The 25,822-nt window shown below is 41.6% G+C and overlaps 1 protein-coding gene across 9 annotated transcripts in view; it reads right to left on the reverse strand.

The window, feature by feature from the left end:
• Positions 1-25,822, reverse strand: part of DPF3 (double PHD fingers 3) — a 198,047-nt gene that overhangs the window by 61,563 nt on the left and 110,662 nt on the right. For 7 of the 9 annotated variants that reach the window (XM_041122017.1, XM_029996849.1, XM_041122009.1 and 4 more), the window contains 2 exons: positions 15,557-15,694; positions 2,862-2,990 (listed from right to left, as the gene is read on the reverse strand). In XM_041122017.1, coding sequence (XP_040977951.1) covers positions 2,862-2,990; positions 15,557-15,694 — 267 coding nt within the window. Of the gene's footprint in view, positions 1-4; positions 155-175; positions 1,061-2,861; positions 2,991-15,556; positions 15,695-25,822 lie in introns of those variants that run through there. The other 2 variants (XM_041122013.1, XM_041122014.1) reach the window with 2 other exon arrangements.

Genomic DNA, 25,822 nt, shown 5'->3' on the forward strand with positions numbered 1-25,822 from the left:
CATGTATGATGAATATATCAGCACATGGGTTAAGCAACAGGCATCATCATCATAATTTTTTTAATCATCATTATTATTAAACAATTCAGACTATCGAGCTCATAGGTGTGTGCTTGTATGTGCCTGCGCACCTCAACAACATAGCTCGGTAGAACTGCAGTAAGAAAAATAAAAAAGGATCAGTATCTCTTTCAAAGAGAAAAAAACTACAAACAACACAGGTGCCCATACCTATAGCAGCGAAAGGGTTAATCATGTTTTCCTCTCTTCAAAAGACAGTAAAATATTTCCTTGTGATTTCTTAGATCAATTTTAGAAGATTTTTAGACCATATAAGTAATTAGACACCGTTAGCTCTAAGCACAATGACTGTCCTTCAGACTGGCATCAACTGTCACAAATTTACTGCTATAGAAATGTAACCCACTAGGTAGCTCATCAACCTCAGGACGATTTTTTACCCCTGTCCTTCACCTGATCCTAAAGAGTCCTCTCTGTAGACAAAATGAAATACATTTTGAAGACTAAGTGAGAGTAACCTAAACAAATGCTTTTATTCCAATTTCATGGCATCTCCTTCAAAAATACACCCCCCCCCCCCAACAAATATATACAGTTCAACAACTAAAACAACTAAGATGAGAAGTGACCTGTCTTTGGGAACACTGAAAAGTTCAAAATGTGTGTAAGTCAATCCAACTTTCAATATGGAACAGGAAATTCTCCACACAGGACATCAATAGCGGCAACAACAACAACAACAAAAAGAAGAAAAGTCAAATACTGAAATCTGCAAAACTGAGGTTTATTTTCTCCCTCGATCAAACATGTTATGTGAGTAATGGTATAGCCTTCAAATTCCCTCTTCAGAAAAGGTAGAGGAAAAGATGTCTCTTGTGACCCAGCATAATGAAAGTGTGAGATTTTAGGGAACGGCTATTCTATTATTCAGAAACAGTAGCATGGTATTAAGTAACCAACTGTTTGGTCCCCGCTCCAGCTACAGGAATCAGCCATATAACAAGTACACTGCATTGCTTGAGACATGAAGAATTAAATCCTGTTCACAAAAAGAAAATGTATATAATAAAATAATTGGCAGATGAACCACCTTGTAAAGATGTGATTTTACTGACTTTGTGAACGGAAGAAACAATGTAATTTCCATGACCTCTCTTTCAGTATAATGAAAATGTTCTCCATTATCAAGAAAGAGAAAGATGGCAGCCACCAAAGAGGTTTCATTGTTTTAGTTTAGAAATTAGTGTGTGGTTGTACCTTAATCACTTTCATCACACATCAGTCACAGCATTGTAGAACCCTATGAACAACCAGGTGGGTCAGAATTTGTACAAGGGTAGCATTTAATGGAACTGATTTTGCACAATTTAGGTTACATGCTGATCTACTTGTTCTATCACACTAAGGAATCAAGGGAATTAACGTATTTGTGTTACATTCTGATATAATCACCATAGCAATGTTTAAATAGCAAAAAAATATTGATCCGTCTCACTGTGCCATATCAGGACAATGCTGAAATGAGTTATATTGAACTATAACAATCAAGGGAAAGGGCAATGATCTTCCAAGATGGCACCACAGACCCCATGAGCTTCCCCCTTCAGTTATTAAGAAGCAAACACGTATACGCTAAAAAGTCCATGCCCCTGACTGCACAGCATTGATAAGGACGCCCCTGGAGAAAACCAAAGGGGTTCCCATCAGTCCTCTGGTGACAGTCAGTATCACTTCAGAATATCTTCAGAGGTCACAACAACTGCAGAAGGCAATTTGTCAGTGAGAGTCTAGTCCTGCTCCCACTGAATGTGGTAAGAGGCTTACTATGAATTTCAGCAGGAGCATAAAAATGCCACTCCCTTGGCACGAGAACACTCCACATCACATTTCAGCCACCATGCAACAGACATCTTTCAGTGACTACAGTACAGAAGGAGCAGCAGCAATACTTAATTTCAAGGTCTCTTTGGTTTTCAGATTTCCATATGATGGTCTTATTACCACTAGTATCACCATTTTCCAGAAATATCACAACTGGAAACTTGGACCAAAGCTGGAATATGCAGTTGTTAAAGGTCTCCCATTCCCTCTACCACTGCCACCACCTTCCACACAAGCTATAAATAACGGCTCAGCTGGGATAAAATTTCCCAAAAAAAGAGAAGAAAGAAAAAAAGAAAAAAGAAAGAAAGAAAGAAAGGAAGGAAGGAAGGAAGAAAACAACAGTCCAGAAATAAAGACAACTCAGAATGGGAAAGACACAATTGCCTACATTTAAAAAGAGAGAAGGAAAGAAAACGGAGAAATAAAAAGCTCTTTAAACAAAATTAATGATAGTCATCTTGTAAGAGGATAATTCTTGACAGCTACCCCCATCCCTACCCTGTAATTTCCTCCCTCTTTCTTTTTTGGATGAAGAAATGCATGAAATGTGTAATCAATGGAAATGCTTGTCATGCAACTTTCATAAATCTTGTAAGTAATTTATAGTTGTAATTGCAGCATTTGAAGACAGAGACCATTCTTTAACGTTGTCACAGGATTTTCTCCTTCCATTTGAAGAACAACTAGTACATGTACCAATGTTCACAGAAGCCGCTAAATACATTAAAAGTTTATTATTTTGTAAGACCCCATTAGCTTAAAAATGTGAATCCAACAATAGGTTTTATGACAGAAAATGTTCCAGTCATCCTTTCCCACAAACACAGACAAGAGGTAAGACTTCATCTTCTATCCCCTCCCAAATGCACTGCCCTTCTTCAAAATCTTCAGAAGCAGCAAAAACCGAATCACACAAATGCCTTTGTACAAGAAAGATGCAAGAAGGAGTCACCTACCAGAGCGCCCACAGTCTGAGCACGATACAAGTTCCTCAGGCCGGCCACTTTTTTTGTTCATATTGGAGCCTCCGAGGCAGAAGTCACAGTAGTTATTGGGAATGATGACCCCGTCTGGTCCTTTCTGGGCTGCAGTCGGGTTAGAAATCAGATTTACTTAAAGACCATTCAGTCTGGACATTTTCCCCTTCTCCTTGATATGATGTTAGCTCAGTGAGTTTGCAGGCCACAGTCTTCCCAAAATATTGTCAATCGGAACAAAAAATGAACTGCATAAATCACCTCCATTTTAAGTACACCCTGTGTTGTATCTATTTTGCCTGAAATGCACTTCACCATTTCTTTTAGAATGCCAGCTGGGCTCGTCCCTTGCAAGGACCTGCTGCCAGAAATCCCTGTACAGTTCAGGGACTTCATAACATGCACAGGCATAGAAACAATCCCTAATACAGAATCAGAACTATGCTGTCAGTAAGCCAAGCCTGGTTTTTCAGACAGCAGTCATAATCATAAAACCACAAAACAGAAATTCAGAAAGGAAAGACACATTCCCCAAAACTCAAAAACCAACAGCAGGGAGATGGGGCGATAGGTACCCTAACTGGTTTTATTTCAAGTAGCTTTTGGGGGGATTACATCTCAAAGTGGCAGGGTGTCCTTAGTCAAGAAGTTGGTTCAAACACCCGTGAATATTCACAGGCAAAGCCATTTGTGGGCGGTTCACCCAAGGGTTAAGCTACCTGCAGCAGGGTGCGTGTCCCCCGGGGGGAGCAGGGAGGGCAGCAGGTCCAGCAGACCCCAGCATCCAGCACAGGTGCAAAGAGTCAGCCCCGGGGCAGATGTCCCAGCCGGCAGAGTTAAAAACTCGTTCAGCCAAGAAAAAAGGAGGGAAATTACGTTCTTATTTCCCAGCTAGGAATAGTTGGAAAGGAGCAAACACACACTGGGTCTTAAGTAGAGAAGAGGCAGTTCCCCTAGAAAGGAGAGAAGGGCAGAGGTCTTCTGCATTCCTCTTAGTTGAGCAGAACAGCAATGTGCTTTTTTTTCTCACTCGCAACTGCCATTTTCCTCCTCTGCTCTCCAGAGAGAGAAAACTTCTTGTTCCTGTACACTCTAACTAGGAACTGGGGAAGGGAGAGGGGAGCGGAGGGAATGGTTGGTCTTTGTCTTTGTTTCTCCTTTTTTAACTTAAAAATTCCAGTGGTATACCTGGCCTAAGCCTACCCCATGAAGATTTCTACAAACTAGAAAATGAAGACCTTTAAACTGTACCATCTATATTTAATTATCTTTTTAATGCATATTTTGTAACTTGCAGATTTTTAACAGATGTTTTGACAGCCTTTATTAATGGTCTTTTTGTCCACATCCAAATTTCCCCCAAAGAACAATGACATTCTAAAGGGCTTCTGGTAGCAGTCCAAGACATACACTTAAAATTAAAATTTCCTCTGAGTTCAATCTGCTTTTCTGGCTTGGGTGCATCTAGTTATTCATTTACTTCCAGCTGTTGATTAGCTGAGCTTTGTGGAGAATGGTAACTGAAAGATTGCAGGTAAGGTGAAATTAAGAAAAAAATTAAAACCCGTAAGGCTGCAAATACATCAACATCTTCTTGCATGGTCGCTAAGTCTCTGACAGTGTTTACTAAACAATGGACTTTGCTCTGAAATGGTCCTGGTTAGCAGATCCCCTTTTCTTCCAAAACCAGAGAGAAGCTCTCAGTGTTAGGTTAGCATTTTGCCTGTTTGCAGAGGGGCATTTAATACATGCATGCAAGATAAGCAAAAAAAGAACAGGAACCAGGTGGAAGCCTAGCACACCGGTTCATTTTAAGAGCTGTAACAAAATGATCATAAAGTTGCTACTTGTACGTATTTTGTGTATAAAAAGCAGATCTCCCTAGCATTTATTTTTCCCACTACAGCCCCATTCTGAAAAAGTTACGTAATTACCTCTTTATATTGTGCTGCGTCTACAGACAGGCCATGGGCAAAGCAAACTCAGCAAGCTCAGCGTTCAGTGATTTTTTTTTTTTTGTTCCTTACTATGTTACTTCATCTTTCATCTGAGTTTCTTAAAGTGCCTTACAGATACTAAGATCCTAATATTAACCTTCGGTGAGGTCAAAAGCCTCTTTTGCCATTGACTCTAACCAAAGAGTTTCTGGGCCCTAACAAAGTCTTGTGGTGAGGAGGCCGCATTGCATTTACAGCTGAAAGACTTGGAGGTAGACTGATGAACTGGCTTACTCATGAACACACAACAATTCTGTGGTGAGGCCACAAATGAAAACAAGAATTCAAGGTGCTCGCCAGCAGACTTAGGAAAGAGCTCCACTTCTACCACCACTCAGAATGGTATAATTGATTTAATACTCCGCATATACTGACTTAAATTTTTCCAATGCAGCTTACAACCCTTAGATCCACTGACTGTCAAACTGGAAATGGGACAGAGGACCCTGTGAAAACACATATACTGATCAATTTGTCTGCGGTGTGTGTGACAGGTGGAGCGTATTTGCTTACTGCAATGAAGCTGAAGGGATTCTCCTAGACTACCGGGAAGGGAATAAGCATGGGTTTTGATCACCTCCTTTTTCTTTCCTTTTCTTCTTTTTTTCTTCCAATTTAATTTAATTTTTAATGTGAGTGCCTATGTGCTCATTTATTGCTCGTCACTCATAAATATGGACCTGGCTCAGTTGAGTGTGATAGAGATATCAGGCCTGAAAAGTCACACACAGATGAGAAGTTCCTTAAGTTACATCAATAATGTCTTAAATGAAGTACCTCTAGAGCCAAATAAGCCAGGGAATGTTATTCTCTTCAATGTTCTTTTGTTCTAACAGGTGCAAAACCTAGAATCAAACCTGACTCAGGCTTATTTTCTTGATCAGTACTGTACAGTGAATTAAGCCCCAGGCTAAATCACAGAAGGTTTGAGAATAAAGAGATTTCCAGTTGATAGTAAGCAGCGTTCTTACTTTCAAACGACTTTTTTGTGTGTACGTCCTTGGAGTTTTTAGTTCTATTTTACTGTGGGTCACAAATGATGAAGGAATTAAGAAACAAAGCAAAAATAGCAAGACATAACGTGCAATATTCATGAGAGGGGTATCATGCACCAAAAGCCCAACCCTAATCCCACCCCTTAATCAATAATATTACTTACAAAAGTAAGTATGTGAATGGATTCACAAGTGAAAGCAATTAAATTACTAGGGACTAATGTGTTGCTGCTTTTCATCTGAGACATAGTAATTAACTAGGTATCCACTTTTTGCACATGTTAATCACAAAGTAGAAGGTGCTAGCTTAAGCCAGACGATAGCTCAGCTAACGAGACGTAACTCACTAGCAGTGAGCTCAGTCATTTGGATCAGGTGACTGCAACCAAGGATTTTGTCTAAAAAATGTTTACCCAGAATCAGAAACTGTTTTAAAGCAAAGCCTTTAAAACCAACCATGGTCTTGTCCCAACTTACTCAAAACTCCTCTGATTTTCTTTTACATTACAAACTGCAACAACAGATCAAAAGCTCTGAGGAGCTTTGAAGAGCACTGCCTGAGCTAAGGTGTGCTCATAGGGGGTGTATTTAAATCAGTGTCTCTTGCCATTTCAACTCAGTGTTGCCTTCTAGTTTAATCAAAGGCCCTGTCTTCATCTGCATCTGCCCCAAAATAAATGGAGTATACAATTTTTTTAAATACTTTAAAAAATGGATTAAGGAGAATCATAGAATCGTTCAGGTTGGAAAAAACCTTTAAGATCATCGAGTCCAACTGTTAACGTAGCACTGCCAAGTCCACTACTAACCCATGTCCCTAAGTGCCTCACCTATATGTCTTTTGAACACCTTCAGGGACAGTGACTCCACCACTTCCCTGGGCAGCCTGTTCCAATGCTTGACAACCCTTCTGGTGAAGAAATTTTTCCTAATATCCAATCTAAACCTCCCCCGGCACAACTTGAGGCCATTTCCTCTTGTCCTATCGCTTGTTACCTGACAGAAGAGACCAACACCCACCTCACTACAACCTCCTTTCAGGTAGTTGTAGAGAGCGATCAGGTCTCCCCTCAGCCTCCTTTCCTCCAGGCTAAACAACCCCAGTTCCCTCAGCTGCTCCTCATAAGTCTTGTGCTCCAGGCCCCTCACCAGCTTTGTTGCTCTTCTCTGGACACGCTCCAGCACCTCCATGTCTTTCCTGTAGTGAGGGGCCCAAAACTGAACACGGTACTCGAGGTGCCGCCTCACCAGTGCCGAGTACAGGGGGACAACCACCTCCCTGCTCCTGCTGGCCACACTATTGCTGATACAGGCCAGGATGCCATTGGCCTTCTTGGCCACCTGGGCTCACTGCTGGCTCATATTCAGCCGGCTGTCGACCAACCCCGCCACGTCCTTTTCCGCCGGGCAGCTTTCCAGCCACTCTTCCCCAAGCCTGTAGCGCTGCACGGGGTTGTTGTGACCCAGAGAGACACAGAAAGACCTGCACAGTTCAAATGATAGGTTCTCTGTACCTGAAAGCTGATTCATGTGAAGACAGGATGCAGACTGAGAATAAAGTCAAATATTTCCAAATAACTTTGGTATGTGCTTATTCGGAAATATTTTTTTTCTTCTTAGCCTAATCAAGTTAATTTCAAACTATGCCAAGCTAAGCAGAATAAAGACCAACTTAAAATATGGTACCATCATTCACAGGAGTCGTCTTGCAAAATAAGTACTGTAAATTAAATAAATTCTGTAGTATATCACACAGTAACTTTGTTCTGTAGACAAAACCTTAAAAGCTAAACGAATTGACTGAGTTTATATATTTAAAATAACTTCTGTGCCATCTTGATTTTGAAGGCAGGGGCTCTAAACAGAGTTCTAACTTCCTTTCTGCCCTCCCCAAGTAATCAAAAAACCTGGAAGTTATCTTCCTCATGGTTTCAGTTTAATAATAAAAGAAAGCTGCTTCTAGAGAAATAACATAAAAAAATTAGGATTTTTTCCTTTCTACATCATGTCTTGGAGCCACATGACTCAATAAGAATCTCAGTTTTCTAGCTCTCATGACTGCAGAGAATATCTTGAATGGAAGGTGAGTTCAGAAGAAGCAATTCTTGTCCCTGTTTTAATCAGAAAATTCAGAATACAGATATTTTAAATAGCTTTTCTTCAAAATGTGACCCTTAAATACATATAGCCAAAACCTCAAATAAATAGAACCTTGTAGTTTTTTGATTTTCTGAATTCTAAGTTAAGTTATTTTGATGATTTAGATCACGATCTTTAAAAACTTTGAACTGGAACCAGTGCTTAGAAGAAAAACTGGTTTCTCTGTTCCTTGGTACCAAATCACAGTCACATATATTTCTTCAGCCTGTAGGTAATACAGCATAATACTTAACTATAGTTTAAGCTGCTACATCTAGCCTGGAAAGGCAGTGGAGAATGAGGAGTAGAGTGCATGCCTTGCTGTCGGTCCTTTATTTAAACGATTACAGTGAATTGGCTACAGTCGGATATATATGTGCTCCCAAAGGGATTTTTCCTAGCACATTTTGTCCAGCTCTTACCTGTTTCTTCTGGGCTTGATCCAAAACCAATAAAGTTCACTGGAGGTTTTCAATTCAATTCGAAAGGCTTTGAATCAAGCCATTTACTCTGTTTGCAACAAAAATTTGCAGAGCACAATAGAGACCACGGGAACCTGCATGTAGGCCTGAATCAAGTCAATGCACTTTGCAACAGAGGAAAAGGGGCGGATTTGCTTTTTTTGTGTGTTTTTTTTTTTTTTTTAAATCTACAAGACTCTTTGTCTGAGACGGGGGCCCGGTTTTCCTTTCCAACTCCTCCCTTTTTCCCGCTGTCGAAGCGCAAGTCCAACGTTCGGCCTCCTGCGCAGCAAGACGCCAGCCAAAAACCTGAGCCTGCGGTTGCCAAGCCCCTTGGAGGACTTGATGACATATAGTCCCAACCTATAGCCCAAGTGCCCCCATGTCGCCTTCGCTCCCCCCCCCCCGCCGCCGCCCGCGCTCATCCCTGGCAGGCCTGGCCCGTTTCCACGGCAACCGGAGTGCCCAGCCGGGGCTGCCTCCGGCCTTGCCACCTGTTATTGCTTCATCTCTCGAGTGTAAGGAATTGCAGCGCGGCCCCTTCTTTTGCTGCTCAAAACGCATCGGTGGAGGATAGGCAGGCTCGTGCAAGAAATTACGACGTGATAATTAAATTAAAAAATGGCTTTAAGGAGAAGGGGAAAGAAAAGCGGCACTTGGACTGTGGCTTTTCTTGAAAGAAGAGGAGGGAGATGCCTGGCTGGGCACGCGCCCACTTCTGCCCCGGTCATTGCTGGGGTGTAATGAGCAATGGTGGGGGTCAGAGGGGCACGTTGTGGAGGTGCTTCTGTGCTCAGGGCTAGACCCTGACCTGGAAAGGAACAATGTAAGAAAAACATAACTCCTGGTGTGGTGAGGATCAGGCCAAGTACAGCTGAAATGCATTCAAGGCTCTTGCTCTCTCACATGTACGCAGCCAGGCAGAGATGTGCACAGTCATTTCTGTGGCCCCCTCGCCAGTGAATTAAGTGCAGGGTTTTTTCATTGCAGTTTTCCAGGAAAAAATGTAAATCAAACTGAATGAGAGGAAACGGCCAGTCTCTCTGGGCACATTTACTCTGTCGTTAACACCAGAGATAAGCACGTTGGCTAACCCCAAACTGGGAAGTGTTGGGGCACCTGATACAGAGACCCTCCAGCAGGCTGTAAGTGCAGCTTAGGTTGGTGGCGACACATCTGTGTCGATGTGGCACAGTATTCAACTGAATAAGCTCTGAACTTGGGTGTAGCACTGGGAAACAGCTGCTGTTCTGTTCCCAGAGTCGAGCTAATCAGCCTGCACAGCCCGATGGGCCTCCGCTAGCTCAGGCTCCCCACGCTGCACTCCTCCACACAGCATGGGCATGCCCTTTGCTGGCAGCCAGAGAAGCAGGCTATGCTATTGAGAGAGGTGCTGCAAACCGCCCACCCAAAGTATTGCTAGTTCTCCTTAGTAACTGGATTTTATCTCCTCTTTGAGTTAGTTGGTGCTGTGGGGACAGAAGAAGCTGTTGCCTTTGCACAGGTTTTAGCAGCTCTGACAGGTTTGCCTTTCTCACAGCCCCTGCTCACAGAGAGGCACAGCCAAGGAGATCTACAAGCTACGAGTGCTACGAGAAGGAGGTACATCTGTAGGAGTCAGAGGAAGCCTCTGAATGTGGGGAAAGGAAGAGCATTTGATCATGTCTTTTACAGGAATCGATATGGCCCTTAAGTTGAACATCTAATGAATGAGCTGGGAGGTGGGCAGTGGAAGGTACAGCTAGGAAAATACAGCATCAACTGATCAGATCTTGTAGATTTGGGGAGTCAGCATTCCTGCACCGTAAGGCAGCACTTCATAGAAATGTCTGTGCACTGATCTTGCAGAGTCTTCTGCAGGAACGCCTAAAGCATGGGCCAAAATCCCACTGCTCACAGTAAATCGTTGTAACTGTCTAGTGACTCATGACAATAAACAGTAGGAGATACAGAATAGGAAGGCAGACAAAAGAGTCTGACACGTTAACATACAGATTTCCTGATTTTGAGGGGTACCTCTCCTGAGACTTGGCTTCTGGTCACTGAAATGCATCATTCCCATCAGCTCAGGGAACTCAAGGAGGGATTATAGTGCCAAATATACACCAGCAGCATCCCTCAGTATTCAGGTAAGAATGGCCAGTGTCGTGAAATGGGTCCCTGCAACATGTTGTAGGCTTTAGATCTGGAAATTGCTCACTGGTGGAGTGTGAGAAGGCAGAGCACCTAAGTTCAAATTCAGTCAAAACTTTTGGGTTTTACTTGTGTTCAAATTCTACACGGAGGAGGAAAAAAGCAAGGAGACAGTGAGAAAGGAAAAAAAATTATAAGTACATAAATGATACCATTCTGTCTCAAAAGCTGACGTGTTATTGAAGCAACACATGGTTTTCAAAAACTTATTCGTCAAATTAGAAATGTTTCCCCATAAGCTACTGGAAAGCACTAGGTGTTTCTCTTCAATGGGAGTTGCGCATTGACAACAACATTACTGGTCCTGGCCAAGCAGCATATTAAAAAACCCCCCAAAGTACCAAAAAATCCCTCCACAATTCCAAACAAAACGTCCCCTATGGATCCCTCTACATACGAGACAAGTTTGGGATTTTCCACTATTCCAAAACTCTATTTTTTTTTTCCTCACCATACCAAAATACAGGCACAAAAGTCTGAGAGATTTATAGCTGCAAACAGGGTTTGAGTGGAAATCATTACAGTCCCAAACTCGGCAATCACTACTGTTTCTTTTTAGTATTCTCTTTTTCCTTAAGAAAACAAGCTCTGGAAAAGAAAACACCAAACAGATTAAACTAATGAGAAGTCAACTCAAGGTAATGTACATATTTTCACTGAAAAGGCACCTGCTGCAGGGTATCTTGTTGCAAGGTAGGCATTGATGCATCCTTGCATTCAGAAGTAGCTCCCATCATGGCCCCAGCAAGGATCAGCACTGAGGCAGGGAAAAAGTAGGCCTGATGTAGCTTTCCAAATTGATGCTGCTTGTGGAGAGGAACAAACAGCTCGTCTCCAACTGAGGGGCTGACTCTCGTCATTTATTCATGGCCAGCCCCCTGCCTGGATGGAAATAAAAATGTTTCAAAGATGACTGTGTGGGGGAGCTGGAGGACAGCTTGGAGGCACACTGAGGTTAGCACATTAATTTTTTATCTCTGGAGACTGGGTATCCAATTATGCTTAGAGTACACAAACAACTTTGGCTGGTCTCTCCAGTAGAGATTTATCCACATCATAAAATCTGCGATGGAACTGGGCACAACAGGCTGATGCTATGAAATAATGTACACAGGTGGTTTTGCAGGTCAGATGTGCAAGCTAGCAGAGTCACAGGAGGGCACATGACTGCATTCTCATTAACTACATGTATTGTAGGATGGACCAACCTGCACACAGCAGCTAGGCCAGTGACAGCCCCCACAATGTGCTTTATTTACGATTGTCATTGGCCAAAGTGCTTGTGGGCATAAGATCTGTTCAGTTGCTGTTTACTGCACAGCTGCCTGTAACCAACGTTTCACACAGAAAAATGCTACTGAAAACTCTTCTCCTTTAACGGAGAGGAAGTTTTTCTCCATGTAGACACACTATCCTATTCTCCCAGGAATTAAGGAAGAGCATTTATACTAGTACACTCATTCACACACACATTTCAATAGATAGAAGTCTAATGTAATTCCTATATCAGAAGTGTCTCAAAATTTGTGAGCACCAGCTGCCCCCAGAGCTGGCCTGTACCCATGGAGTGAGATGGAATAAAACAGCAGGTGTTTTGTGGCAGGCTTGGATGCACCCTGGGCTCACAAATCTCACGCTCTCGGTGCCAACATGTGGAGGAAAAGCCAGCAGAAAAAAAGGCTGAGAATGGTGTGGGATCATTTCTTTTTACCAGTGGAGTTGAGGAAGGGGGGAGTTGACTTTTTTAAGGGTTTTCTATAACTTCCTCTTCACAGTTCCATACTCAGGTAAAAAAATCAGAGACTAGGTCAAAAATAAATGTGTGTGTAGGCAGAGGCAAGACTAGGCACTGAGGAAGGGCTATTTATCTGTGTCAAAGGGCTAGATAAGACATACAAACAAAGCAACTAAAGCTCAAACAAAGCACAGGCTAAGAAGTTTTAGGAAAGGCAAAGGCCAGAGGAGACTGGTGAACTATCTTCCATGTTGCAAAGGGTAATCTACAGGTGAGGAAGAAGGACAGAAGGAGAGAGAGATGTAAATAAACAAACCTTCTACAACAGTCAAGGACAGCGAGATGTGCCAAGGAGGTGAGACTTGGGGCTTGGGCCAGTCCCTGTTCTTTGACACACAGCTATTCAGTGGTTCTCAGTTTCAGGTAGGTTCCTCCTATCTACATCTCTTTTCCGGTCCCTGGATAATTTACTGAACTACCCAAACTGGTCTGTGCATGAGAAGAGTAAAGATAAAGGGGACTGGGTGTGCAGAAAGACAAGGGGCCATCAGCTCTTGAGCTGGCACCAGCCAAGGCATCAATAGCTGAACCCTGCAGAAGCCCTGCTCCAGAAAGCTCCCTCCTGCATCAGCATGGCTGCTGTTACCACCGGTACTGCAAGGAACGGAGGCTGCAGAGGAGATGTGGGTACAAAGGAAGGAAGTTCATACTGCAGCCGCCCGCCTGAACTTTGCTGACCCAGTGCTCACCTCCCACAGCACGGCAAATTCCAAACGGCTGGTTTGAATTTGTCTTGCCTTTTCTAAATCAGGCTGCTCATATCTCTCTGACACACTGCTAAGCAAATAACCAGACCCTGCTCTATACCATATCTCTGGTCCTCCTGTTCAGTAGGTTGCGGATTAGCTGTTTGGATTAACATCCCCCCCGCTTTCCCTCCCTCTCTCCCTCCCCCCGGCCCCCCAAGCCCATGCAGAGAGGATTCTTGAAGCCCGAGCCCTGCGACGCTGCAGACCTGTCAAATCTAATTCATAACACATGCCTAGCAGTTCTTAGGGGAGAGGAAGGATCTGATGCCCTGGCTCCCCACCATCCCCCTGTACAAAGGGACCATTTAATGACTGCACATTAGCAATGTGGACAATTAGCATTCACATGGAAGATAAATGGCAGCATAAATTAAATATTGCCAAGTGAAAGAGCAAAGATGCAAGATCTGAGCTCAAGGCTGTAAACAAACAAACAGGCAAAAAGGAACAAACAGCCACTGCGACAGCTAAGCCATTTGGGAGAGTTACCTTCCGGCGTCTGGAACTTTCCCCAGGGGTGATCTTCACATTCGCATGGCTGTTGCCCGTACCTCACTGGCTCCTGGCTGGTTGTTAAGCAGATTCTTTCTGCTCAGGAATCTGGACCTCAGAGTGGCTTACCCCACTGGCTCTAAACTTCTGCCTGTTTGGGGATCTGTGCATCAGCAGCTTCCCTCTGCCACATGCATCACACAGGACCTCTGGGGGAACACAAGCCTGAGCAGCTCCCGCTCTACCCTTTCCCATAGTGTAGAATGCACCTTCCTTTCTATGGGCCAAGGCCAGCTGCTCCTAACCTTACCACAGCTTTTCTAGCTCCTCTTCTTGCTAACTTCTGTCATTTCCTAAGCACCAGAAACATAAGGACTGAGACTGTCCTTGGCCTCTATAACAAGCTGAAGGGCAGGGCACACTACCCTTCTTTGTTCAGGCATCTCTGCAAGGCCATTATCAATATTAATTCAATACAGATTTGCAATATGCCTCTCAGATATGCAACTATTACTGACTACTGCAGGCACAGGAAAAAAACCAACAACAGAGATGATGTAAATGCTAAGTAAACAAAAGCTACTGGCTGAACACTGACATTCCCCAGCCTGCCCAAGCAGTCGCTCTCAGTGCATTGACAGCTCAAGTTTACCAACAGCTGGAGGAGTCAAAATTACTTTTGCTGTGAACATACAAAACATGTGAATAACTAAAAGGTAGAGCATAAAAGTGACAGAAACATAGGGACTGCCAAATGGGATCACACTAAACGGCCATTCAAGCTCAGACAGTGGCTAGCAGCAGATGCTTTGGAGGAAGGAAACCCCCTCCCACACCTCCCTGGGGACAATTATCAATTATCCTGCTTAGAAAGAAAATGTTTTCCTACTTCCATATTTCTCCCAGTTCTTCTTAATGTATTAGAAAGTGTTTGCCTGGATATTTTCCCCATAAGCATTTTATTGCTTTGTCCACATTGTTCATTACTTTGAACCAAAATGACACAGTTCACATGGTGATCTGAAAGGAATTTTTGAAAGTGAACAAAGCTATCTACACAAATTGCAAGGTAAAAGCAAACATCACATAGTATTGCACACTGGAAAACTAAGAAACAGGGGCTTAGAGACTTGCAAAAATCAGTAATAAAACACAGTCTCCTTGACTCCCAGTTCTGTGCCTAAGCAGCAGAGGAAGGACAGTCAAATAGGGCCATCCGGACCACTAAGATTTCTTTCAGCCCTGTATCAGTGTGGGGAATCTAGGCACATAACTCTTCTCTCCTCTCATGTTCCAGCTCTCCTTCTTGCAGATCAGTGCTGATGCTTTTTCATAGATTCTCCCAAACTGCAACTAAGAAGAGGTTTTCGGTAAAGTTGAGGGTTCACCATTTGGGGAGGAGATGGAGGGATAAGGGGGACAAGGTGCTGTGAATTTCATACCTAAAAAACCTGAGACATACATAAATGTCTCTTATTCAAAGGCAAGACAAAGGCAGCCCCCTCAAACTACTGGATGTGTATTTCCTTGACATCCCCGCTAACAGCCACTGGGAGGCTGCTTGATGATGGGCAGGTTGGGCATCTCTTCTTTTCCCCCCTTTCCCTGCACCTCCTCCCCACAGGAGCAGTAATGGAAAAGTGACTTGCTGCAGAGATAATGCTGGGTTTGAAATGAATTTCTGACTAGCTGAGCCAGCACCCGTGTGAGCTGCGGCTGATTAGCTCCAAGCATCCAGGTCCCAATCACTCACAACGGAGCCAGGCAATCACGCCAGCCTCCGCAAGGCAAAGACAGGGTGGAGGCAACATCCCTGAAAAGCATCTCAAAAGCAAAGGGAAAATATTACTCACGTTTGTGGTTTTCATTTCTGTGGACAGGGGAAGAGCGGGTCTCCTGCTCGCGGGCTTCATCACCCTCTTCACTGGCGAGGTGGGTGTGAGCATAGTGGTAGCTCAGCCCAGGCCTGTTCTTGTAACGCTTGCCACAGACTGGAAGGAAAGGAGATATGAGGGAGGGGAAGAGAGAATGGAAACATCAGTGTGATCTGCAACAATGCCAGCATCCTCTCAAATAATGCTCCCTTCTCCCCTGAGAGCAGCACCACACACTCCACGCGCCTGCCCGAAATTCTTCAAGCCGACATTGGTGAAAGGTGACAGAAGGGCAGCCCTGCAGCCGCAGGTCCCCAGACAAGCTTTCTTCCCACCATGCTGCCAGCAGTCCTTTCTACAGGCCTAGGCAAATGCACATTCAGTCTCTGCAGCTCATACAGCCCTAATCCTCTCTGCTAAGATTACTAACAAGATTGCACATAAAATTAAATTAAATGCCAGTTCCGATGTTGGGGCTGGCACAATGCACAGCAATGGAAACTGGACTGAGAAGGACAGACATTATTTTCTTCATTACTGATCTCTGAGAAGAGGAAACAGTATTTTTTTTTTTGAAAAGGCTTTCTGTAAAAGGGTAATAAATAGCTTTATTCACAGATTCCTAGTCAAGACAAGGAGACGGAAATCATCCACAGTTTCTTGCTAGAAGAACATGTAGTAGTGATACTTATTTGCCCAGGTAAACTTCATATTCAGCATCCCAATAAATAATAAAACGCGTGACAGAGAATCCTCCTTCGGAACTTTTGTTTATTTTAGGATTAAGTCAACAGATATTAAGAACAGGATCAAACAATTCAGGGTGATGAAAGGTCTACATATTCACAGGGAGCTCACCACAAGGGCAAGCTTCATCATAAGATTCATTACATACAAATTCAGCTTCTATAAAGTTTTTAATTCATGTTATTGTCTCTAAAAGTTATCTCTCTTCATCTTCAAAGCAGTCTCTGAATCTCCATTTTCTTTTATACAGCTATTTCATCTACCAAATACAATTATTGCCATTTTAAAAGATTAGGAAATAAAGGCAAGAAGCTTAGTGCCCTTCCTGCAAATTTTTACTCCCAGCCACATTTTCAGTCACTTTATTAGCTTCATTAACCTCAAGGATTTCACACAGGAATAAATGTCATGCCCAGTAGTCTGCCCTGCATAACTTGCTTAGGAAGGCAAAGGAAGTGGTGCCAGAAGAGAGAACAGAACCCAGCAGTATCTGGTTCTCTGTCTCGTTCTCAGACCCCTTGAAAAAATCTCCAAGGGGGAAGTTACCATCCACTCCTAAAAGCTTAACTCAGCCCTGATACTGAAAAGGTATCCTGCAATGTATATAGATACTTACTTCCCATTCCCCAGACACCTGAGTCTGGGAATGTCATAAGGCTCCATAAATCAAAAAAATAATAAAAAAAGACCTGCCCCAATTATTCATTTACATATAAGTAAAACTTCCATTATTATACTTCTCTGCTACTACTCACAAAAAGCCAATGGATGGTCCACATTCTGGAACAGATGATAGAAAATTGTAAATCAAAGCCTAGCATGATAACATATTTCATTCTCCATCTCTTCCAGCTGATTTGCAAACTCCCTCAAGAAAAATACTTTCCCTTATTAGAAACGTGTAAAACAACATCATGATATGAATAAGATGAGTGATCTGGAACACTTTTATCCCAGTTTTCTCCATTCTGTAAGGTGATGATCACACAGTCATCAGTGTCATAAGTCTTTGAATACCCTTGATTTAGAAATGAGAACTCCTGCAGGAGGGAGGGGGGAAAGTTGGGGAGAAATAAAATGCTCAGCTACATATGCACATCCGTTCTTTGAAGTATCTGCCCTCATTTCATATGTAAACCTAATTCTATTGCCAGACATTTTGAACAACTAGACTGGTGTTAGATGCATGCTCTCCACAAAACGTCAGTTCCGTCTCCCTTCTTCTAGTACCAGCCATGTATTCTTCTAATGCATTCTGGAGAGGGAAACTACTCCTCCTCCTCCGCGGTCCTACACAGCAAAGGACAAGCAGTGGAACAGATGCTGACAGAAAGTCAAACAACAAGATATCCACAGTTCTGTATGACTTTGTCTCTACTTTTTGAATAGGGGAAAAAGTGTAACAAAAAAGTAATCATCAAACCGAAGAGAGCTACAAAATGCTCACTGCTTAAATTATTTCAGAAAGATAACCCCCTCTAATTACACAAATGTTACAGCATTTCCTAGAATGGAGAGAGAGATTTACATTTCTAGCGCGTTATTTGAGTATCATACTAAGTATCCCATTCTATCCCCCTTATGTGCATTTGAAGATGAAAGTTAAAAAACAATTCTTCTGCTATGAATTACTGATACTGCTCAAAAACTTCTGTCTACTTAAATTATTTTCAGAGCGCTATCAGGTGATCAGTGCTGTACTGACAAAGGAAGAAGCACTTGGACTTAATAGTTGCTATTGACGGACTGACTATCCAACTCTATCTTGCTCTTATGTATCTTGATCCTGCGTTAATACTAACCTAGCTGCAAAATCAGATAAACTCTAAGCCCCAGCCTCATTTACCTATTAGAGGGAGTTTTAAATTTCAAAACAAAAAATATTTCTATAAATTCTACCAGGCTTCATTTCATTCAGCTCTACCTGAAAGCATACCCACAATTCTAGCTCTACTGTTGCTACCTTACAAAAGCACCATGTCCTTGAATATAGGTCTCATGCATCTTTCTTCTTCAATGCACAAAAGGAAACTTGCATTCCCAGCAGGAAGTCCAAAGGCTGTGGCCTTGCCTCCATTCCCTACAGGATCCTGCAGGGATTTTAGCTGTGGAGTTTAGGACGGCATAGGAAATCAGATGGGTCTGCAGATTGCCCTTCTCCAGCTAGAAAGTAATCAGCTCACCAGGAAAAAACAGCAAACATCGATATAAGCTGAGGCAGTAGTAATTCTGCAGCTGAGCCCTTCCCACTGCCAAAACTCTTTCGGATGGCCTTCAAGGGTGGCAGCAAGCTGAGACATGCCTAGCTAAAAAGGAATTTGGAGGACTTTATGACCAAAGCTGAGGCAAAGGAGTTCTGTTTACACAGTCCCAGCAGATCCTTTGTAGGACCAAAGCTTTGCAGCTTCCAGCAGCTTTTTTTCCTGGTGTCTAGACTTTTCCACCTTTCAAATGCATGTTCTGTCATGGAAAAAGTCCGAAGTGATGCCATGAGTTGAAACTGCAGGGACTTCCTATTCCCCAAGCAAATTAGACTTCTGCAGGGGAAAAAGGGTATCATGATATTAGTCAGGCAAAAGAACGATTGGCTTCAGTGAGACTTTCCTAGAATAAAAGCTAAGTCAGAACTTCATGGTTTCTCCAACAGACTGAATCTTCCTGAATTCACCCTCATCTCTTATTTTCCAGATAGAGCACATTTTATTAATCTACCATATCACTGTGCTAAGAAGTAGTTTCTATAAAAGGGCAATCATTAATAAACACTTAGCTCTTATATAACTCTTCCCACTGCAAGATTGGCTTTTCAAACATTAATTAATCTTCCTCCACATTCCTGAGTGGGAAATACTATTCTCATTTCACTTCTGAAAAAAGAGAACCACAGAGGGGTTAAGTGACTTGCCCACACAGTGATCTTTTGTCATTACCAGGACTGGAATTCATGAGTTCCAGCATCCAGACCAGTGCTTACACCACATCTTTCTCATTCTCAGAGCTGACAAAAGCATAATGAGAACTGGTTCTCCCAGTCTGAAATGTATGCTGCTGATTAGTTCTTAAGGCTATGCAGCTTACACATAGCAAGTGAGAGTGTGCCTTTCATAAACTTTGCTGGGTGGCCTTCCTTTTCTTTCAGCAGCTTTGACTTTTTTTATCTTTAATTTTCCTTGCTGGATAGGCTCATCATCCTTGCATGTGGTAGATTTCATCCTGAATCTCAACACTGGGAAGTTGACTTGATCTTTAATTAGGTAGTGGAGCCCAATGAAAACAGCAGGAGTTTGTAGAATGTAACCCACTTCAATTCCTCCTGCATTCAAAGGATATATTTTTGCTATAACCTGATGTGAATGCCATCTTAGGAACAAGCTGGGTAAGTAAGCAGTAATACAGCAGTGCAGATCAAACACCACAAACGGGGAAGAGGGAGAGATTTTATTAGGCCACCAGACACTCTCCTATGATGAACCTTACTTTCCTTCCAATCTGAAGACTGAAGCGAAGACGTTACACAACTGCGTTATGGGGGAAAAACATAATTTGCAGACAGTTTAATCACGAGCACTGAGTGTTTCATAAAAGAGAGCTCTGTTCTAAGTTCTGGCCTGTAACAGCCTGCAACTCTTTGGATAAGCAAATTCTCACTCTGTTTACATTTCTCAATGAGTAAAATTAATATAAAATACTTCCCCTGCTTTAAAAGGGGATTTGAAATCTATGACTTAAAAGACTTCCTCATCAAATATTTAATGGCTGTGTTGCTGTCATTTTGAAATTGTTACACATTTGGTCCTTGGCAGACTGTGAGCTATGTTCCAGCCAGCTCTCCACATACATTTTGCACAATCTGTCACCAGTATGAGACAGAAGGAAACAATCCATGTTTTTGGTGGAAACAGGAAATTGGGGGAGTACATGTGCTTATTTTTTTTTGTCACTGAATCTTGCCCCCCTCATTGTCTTTCTTTGCTTTTCTCCTTTGCCTCCTGTTCTTTCTTCTCAGCTGGGCTGTGTCAAATGCTAAATCTTAACTGCTGGCAGCCAGTCATTCCTCAAAGTTATCTTCCTATCCCACCATTTGCTCCACTCCAAAAAAAACATTCCTTGTTTTGCACTGGTTTGGTAATATAATCTCCCCTGTTACAGTTATGCCCACACTCTGGCACATCTAGAGATCTCAAATGCTAACAGTGTATTTTGACCTCCACTGATAGAAAGGCATTACTTTTGTCCCTCTCCGATCAGTACTGTCATGCTATACACCTCTAGTATTAGAGCAGCTATTTACTGGTGTGGATTTTCTATAGTCCTTGTTTCAGTGCCCCCAGAGGACAACCCCAGAATCTACCTGTTGTATTAACATCACAGGAATGTTGAACTCCAGTGCAAAACATGCACAAGTCAACAACATATATGTTCACATTTCAATAAATGAATGGCTAGCAGGAACAAAAGAGAAAAGAGGTAGCCTATATGAGTAGAAAACATTCAACTACTGGAGTCAACTCTGTTCCCCTCTTACCACGTGCTCTACTCCAGACCTGTGTTATTCAATATTAAAAAAAAAAAAAAAAAAAAAATGTCCTTGCCTCCCTAATCTTGGCTTTTCTACCAATAATGCAATAATGTAGTCAATGAATGCCAAGTACAGCAGCAACTATGGTGGGAGAGTTGTCTGTTGGGTTCATCTGAACAATCATCTTATTCTAGATCTTATTGCTTATTAACTACTTAGGGATTCACTGGAAAGGATAATACCAAGAGATGATTTAGGGCTTAAACTGCTGAATAGTTTAAAGGGAAGCTGAAGTCATGATGGAGATTTATGAGAAGCATGTAAAAACTATGCTATAATCAAAGCATTTTCAAACCAGCTTGTCATTGTGATATTTAACCAAAGTTCTGCCCTAAGAAGCAGCAGTTAGTAGTGTCGGACTCATTCATAGTATCTGTAAGAATTAAGACAACAGATTAAGTCTCAGAGAACTGGCAAAAATCAGGCTAAATCATGATTTATCTTGTAGGCCTTTTGTATTCCAGCAAACCTTCCAAAGAATCAATGAGATATTTGTTAAAATTAGTATGATGGGATCAGGTCCATTTCAAGGAGATGAGAAAGAAGGCAGGTGAAGTTAGCAAGGTAATTACTAGAGCCATCACTTTGTGAACATATACAATAAAATAGTTCCTAAAGAATAGGCCTCAAGGAATTGCATTTGGCAAGTCATGCTAGAACAATACAACATTTAACTGGGATTTTCTAAGAAAACTAAAAGAGAGAGATCCTGGGTACCCACTGAAACTCAGTGGAATCTGTTCATCTTAAATCACTTAAACTACCTGAAGACTCCAGCCTTTTGTTGGCAGAACCTACAATACGTTTTGTGGAGAAAGCGAAGGGGGAAGAAAAAAATTAACCTCAAAATAATGAAATTTCAATGTCCCACTGGACGATGAAGTTACAGAAAAAGCAGGAGGATGTTTCAAGCTATAGTGATTTGGATGTACGGCCAAGCATTTTTAAAAACAAAACCATGTTCTGAATAATTACTAGTAGTTCAGAGTCAAGTTCAAAGTGTCCACTTAGGGACCAAGCCTTATATGATCTGTAGGCACAATACAAGCAGATAGGCACTTAGTGGGATATTCAGGGAAAACAGTTTAGGAGCCTACCTCCAGTTGAAATCAGTGAGAATTAAGAGCCTAACTTTTTTGTAAACTTCACAAGGCACCTTTCTGCATCTTCAAGCACCTGAAAGAGTCCGTTTTGGGCCCAATGCTTACCTCTGTTTTTATCATTAATTTGGAGGGTGGAATAGAGAGTGAAAGAATCAAACATGCAGAGAACTGTTGGCAAAAATACTGGAATAATAATAAAAATATATCATATGAGCTTCATTAATCAAAGAATTTTTTCAAACAGTAACATAATTAGTAAATATTAATATGACATCTAGTATAAATAAATAAAACACATTATAAACAGGACGAAGCAGTATAATGAGGAAACTGAAGACGATAGATAATCTGCCTGAGTAGAAACAGATTGAACAGGGAAGGAACAAGAAGCTATAGCAAATGGTCTATTAAATATGAACTCACATGGTGGACAAGGATGAAAATTCCTTTGCCACTGAAACATGACATGGCACTGGAGAGGAGCGTCTTGCACTGAAAAAGGGTTTACTAAACAACCTATTAGGTCAGACATGTCTGTACCTCTCATAGATACATAACAGAGCGAGTTGCATAAATCCAAGTTGTATAAGTAAATGTAAGTTACATGTAAATGTATCAACCATTCATCTTCTGAACTGCTTCCATCCTCAGAACAGCACATTCAACTTAGTTCTGGCCACTGCTACTTAAATAAGACCCTTTGGAGATTTTTCATAGAAAAGATACAAGCTTAGTAAAAGAGCTGAGGAAAACACAGCTGAAAGAAGCCCCAGTAACTGTTTACAGACATAGAAAGAAGACAATGTTATCCACTAAGAACAGAGCAAGAACTGCTGGTCTGAGACTGCAGCAGAGAAAATTCAGATTAAATAACTAGAAGAAACCTGAAAATGAAGTTTTTGACAAAAGAATCAGCTTCTACAAAACACTACAGGATCAGTGTCTCTGGGTACATTAAAGGTTGCATTAGTCACTGATCCAGCAGAGATCATAGGAATGTTTCAGTCAATTCTCATTTTGCACAAGGAATGGATCTGAATGCATATCTCAGCCTCAGAGGGGTTATGAATAAAGGATAGGACAAGGGGTAATGGCTTTAAACTGAAAGAGTAGATTTTGATTAGCTGTAAAGAAGAAGTTCTTCCCTGTGAGGGCGGTGAGGCACTGGAACAGGTTGCCCAGAGAAGCTGTGGATGCCCCATCCCTGGCAGTGTTCAAGGCCAGGTTGGATGGGGCTTTGAGCAGTCTGGTCTAGTGGAAGGTGTCCCTGCCCATGGCAGGGGAGTTGGAAGTAGAAGATCTTTAAGATCCCTTCCACCCCAAACCATTCTATGATTCTATGGTTCTATGATGCAGTACAAACATAAGTTGTTATGCTAAAACAGCAGTTTATACAGGAATAAAACTAAAAGGAGACAAGGACATATTGGCAAAAGGAAAAGAAAGAAACAACTCCTTTTATAGATGGGCAAGGGAAATGTTCCATAGATAGAGGAACAGAAAACAAAAGTGGAAGTATGTACATAGGTAAGTTTCTGTGGAAACATGAGAAGAATGAAAGCAGACAAATTAAGATGGACAGCAGGAAAGTTAATAACTTGTAGAGATTCAGCACAAACTAACGGCTCTGGCTAAAGGAAGTAGACATCTGGAGTCACGAAGCTCAGGTGCTACAACTGAATGCAACTTTTAAACCAGAATACAAGTTTCTAGGTAAAACTTCAGAGAAGCTTTTTTTTTTTTTTAAAATAGTAAATATTATTTAAAAAACAACATGAAAATAGCAGAAGGATTTTGAAGAAGACTGCTGTAGTAGAACTGACGGTTCCCCAGCTGATCATTTGACAGCAACATAACATCAATTCTTATTACACATGTAGGTATTCATACAGTTGTTCATTCTGTCCCTCCTTTAAAAATCACAGCTGTGGTGGCGCATCTTCCACTTCTCTTGCTTGGCATCAAAGGCTTTGCTTTGCTCCTCAAGCCCTACTTTTCACTATCTTTTAAGGCACCTGCTCTGTCTCCTAGCCCAAGCTATGTTTGGGTCTGGTCTCATACAGCAGCTGACCCATTCAGCTATGTTACCATTTCCAGCCTATACCCATCTTACACCAGGCTGCCCTGCCACTTTCATTATCCAAGCGTTTATCCCAAGGGAGCTCAAGGCATAACACTATCCAATGCAACTGGTTGAAAATCTGACCACTAGTTTTCCACTTGGTGATTTGATGAAACAAGGCATTTCATGATTTTATCGATGCTTTGAATGGTCAAACATTTTATTCTGAACTTCTGATACAGTATATGCTCAATAAAATCAACTCAAGTATTTCAGAATATTTCATTCCACAAAACAAGCAAACAATCACCTTTTCTTAAAAACACAGGATGACAAAACATTTTGAGCTTTGAAAACCTTCCTCCATATAGATATTCCATATTTCCTGTCAGTTTTAAGATTGGGACCAGGTTTAATATTGTTGTATAGCTGAATGCCTCTTCCAAAAAAAGGCAGGCCTTTTCAGAAATAACATTGCTATCTTCCAACGCAAGGGGCAGTGTCAGCTTGTTACCACTCTTGCATCATCTTTCTGGCACACAGACTAGTTTTTTCCCCATAACCATTTTATTACTGATGAAACATGGTGATATATTCTTGTTTCTCATAAACATGAATGTGTAACTATGAAAAAAGAGCAGAGTAGTTCTTCACCACAAATCATTTTTTGTGCCCATGCAGTTAAATAAGAAAATTAATTTGGTTTAGATATGCTTATGCTTTCTTCTTTGTGGTGACTTTCCAAACCCAAATACCAGAACACTTGCAGAAGAAGCAACCTGGAGGTAAATTAAATAATATACAGAAAAACTAAAGTGTCAACCCACTGAGGTAATTATTTATACCAATAATGTGATTGTGGGAATCATGTTTACCCAAACAGGAGACAGATTCACTATTTTTGACCCTCATGTTTCCATGTAAAACAAAATTATCTGTCCAAAACATCTGCACATGGAATACTGCAAACCAATTTCTTACCTACCACGACTAGATTGAGATTTACCTATAAAAATATTTAGCAAATAATTTCAAAGAAAAAATTGATTCAAGAAATCTACCCAAGCAGGAAAGAGGCCTCAACATAAGCCAGCTATTCACAATGAATTGTATGTAATATTTCTACAGATAGTTAACGAGGGCGGGATATTACTTTAGGATGATGGCTTCACAATTGGGACAGTTCTTTCCTTCGGCTCCACGGTCAGGTAAGAGAGTTCTGCTATCACATAACCCTTTTCTCAGCTATCTACAATGGAAAATGACTCGTCACTCTGTAAAGTCTGGATTCCAAAACTCCTTATGACTCACCCTCAAACTAAGTTTTTTAAAAACAAAAGGTATTAGCCAAATGAAATAGGAAAGTTTATATTTCCAAAACCAAAGAGGAAATTTATGCTCCAAAATGTAAGCCAAGGCAAAATTCCATCAGTACAACAATGTACCAGAGCCTTGACTTCAGTCCAGATTTCTGCTGCCTGCTTTGATATCTTAGGTATTTTACCTACTCTGTGCAAATCACTACTATGCATGTTGTGAGTTCTCTGTAAGATCCAAAAGCAAAGCAAGATCAGACAACAAAGAGTCATTATGTTCAAAATTACTACCACTGACAAGTGTCCCTGGATTTAGAAGGATGTTCCAGAAAAGGGATAAAGACAGTTATGCCTATACCAGCAGAGGAAAGCTGTGGATTTCAGCAAGATACATACTGTGCTCCCAGAGAAGTCTTAGAAGACACATTTTAGTTCTTC

The sequence above is a fragment of the Aquila chrysaetos genome, chromosome 2, assembly GCF_900496995.4.
Source record: "Aquila chrysaetos chrysaetos chromosome 2, bAquChr1.4, whole genome shotgun sequence".
Classification (NCBI taxonomy): Eukaryota; Metazoa; Chordata; class Aves; order Accipitriformes; family Accipitridae; genus Aquila; species Aquila chrysaetos.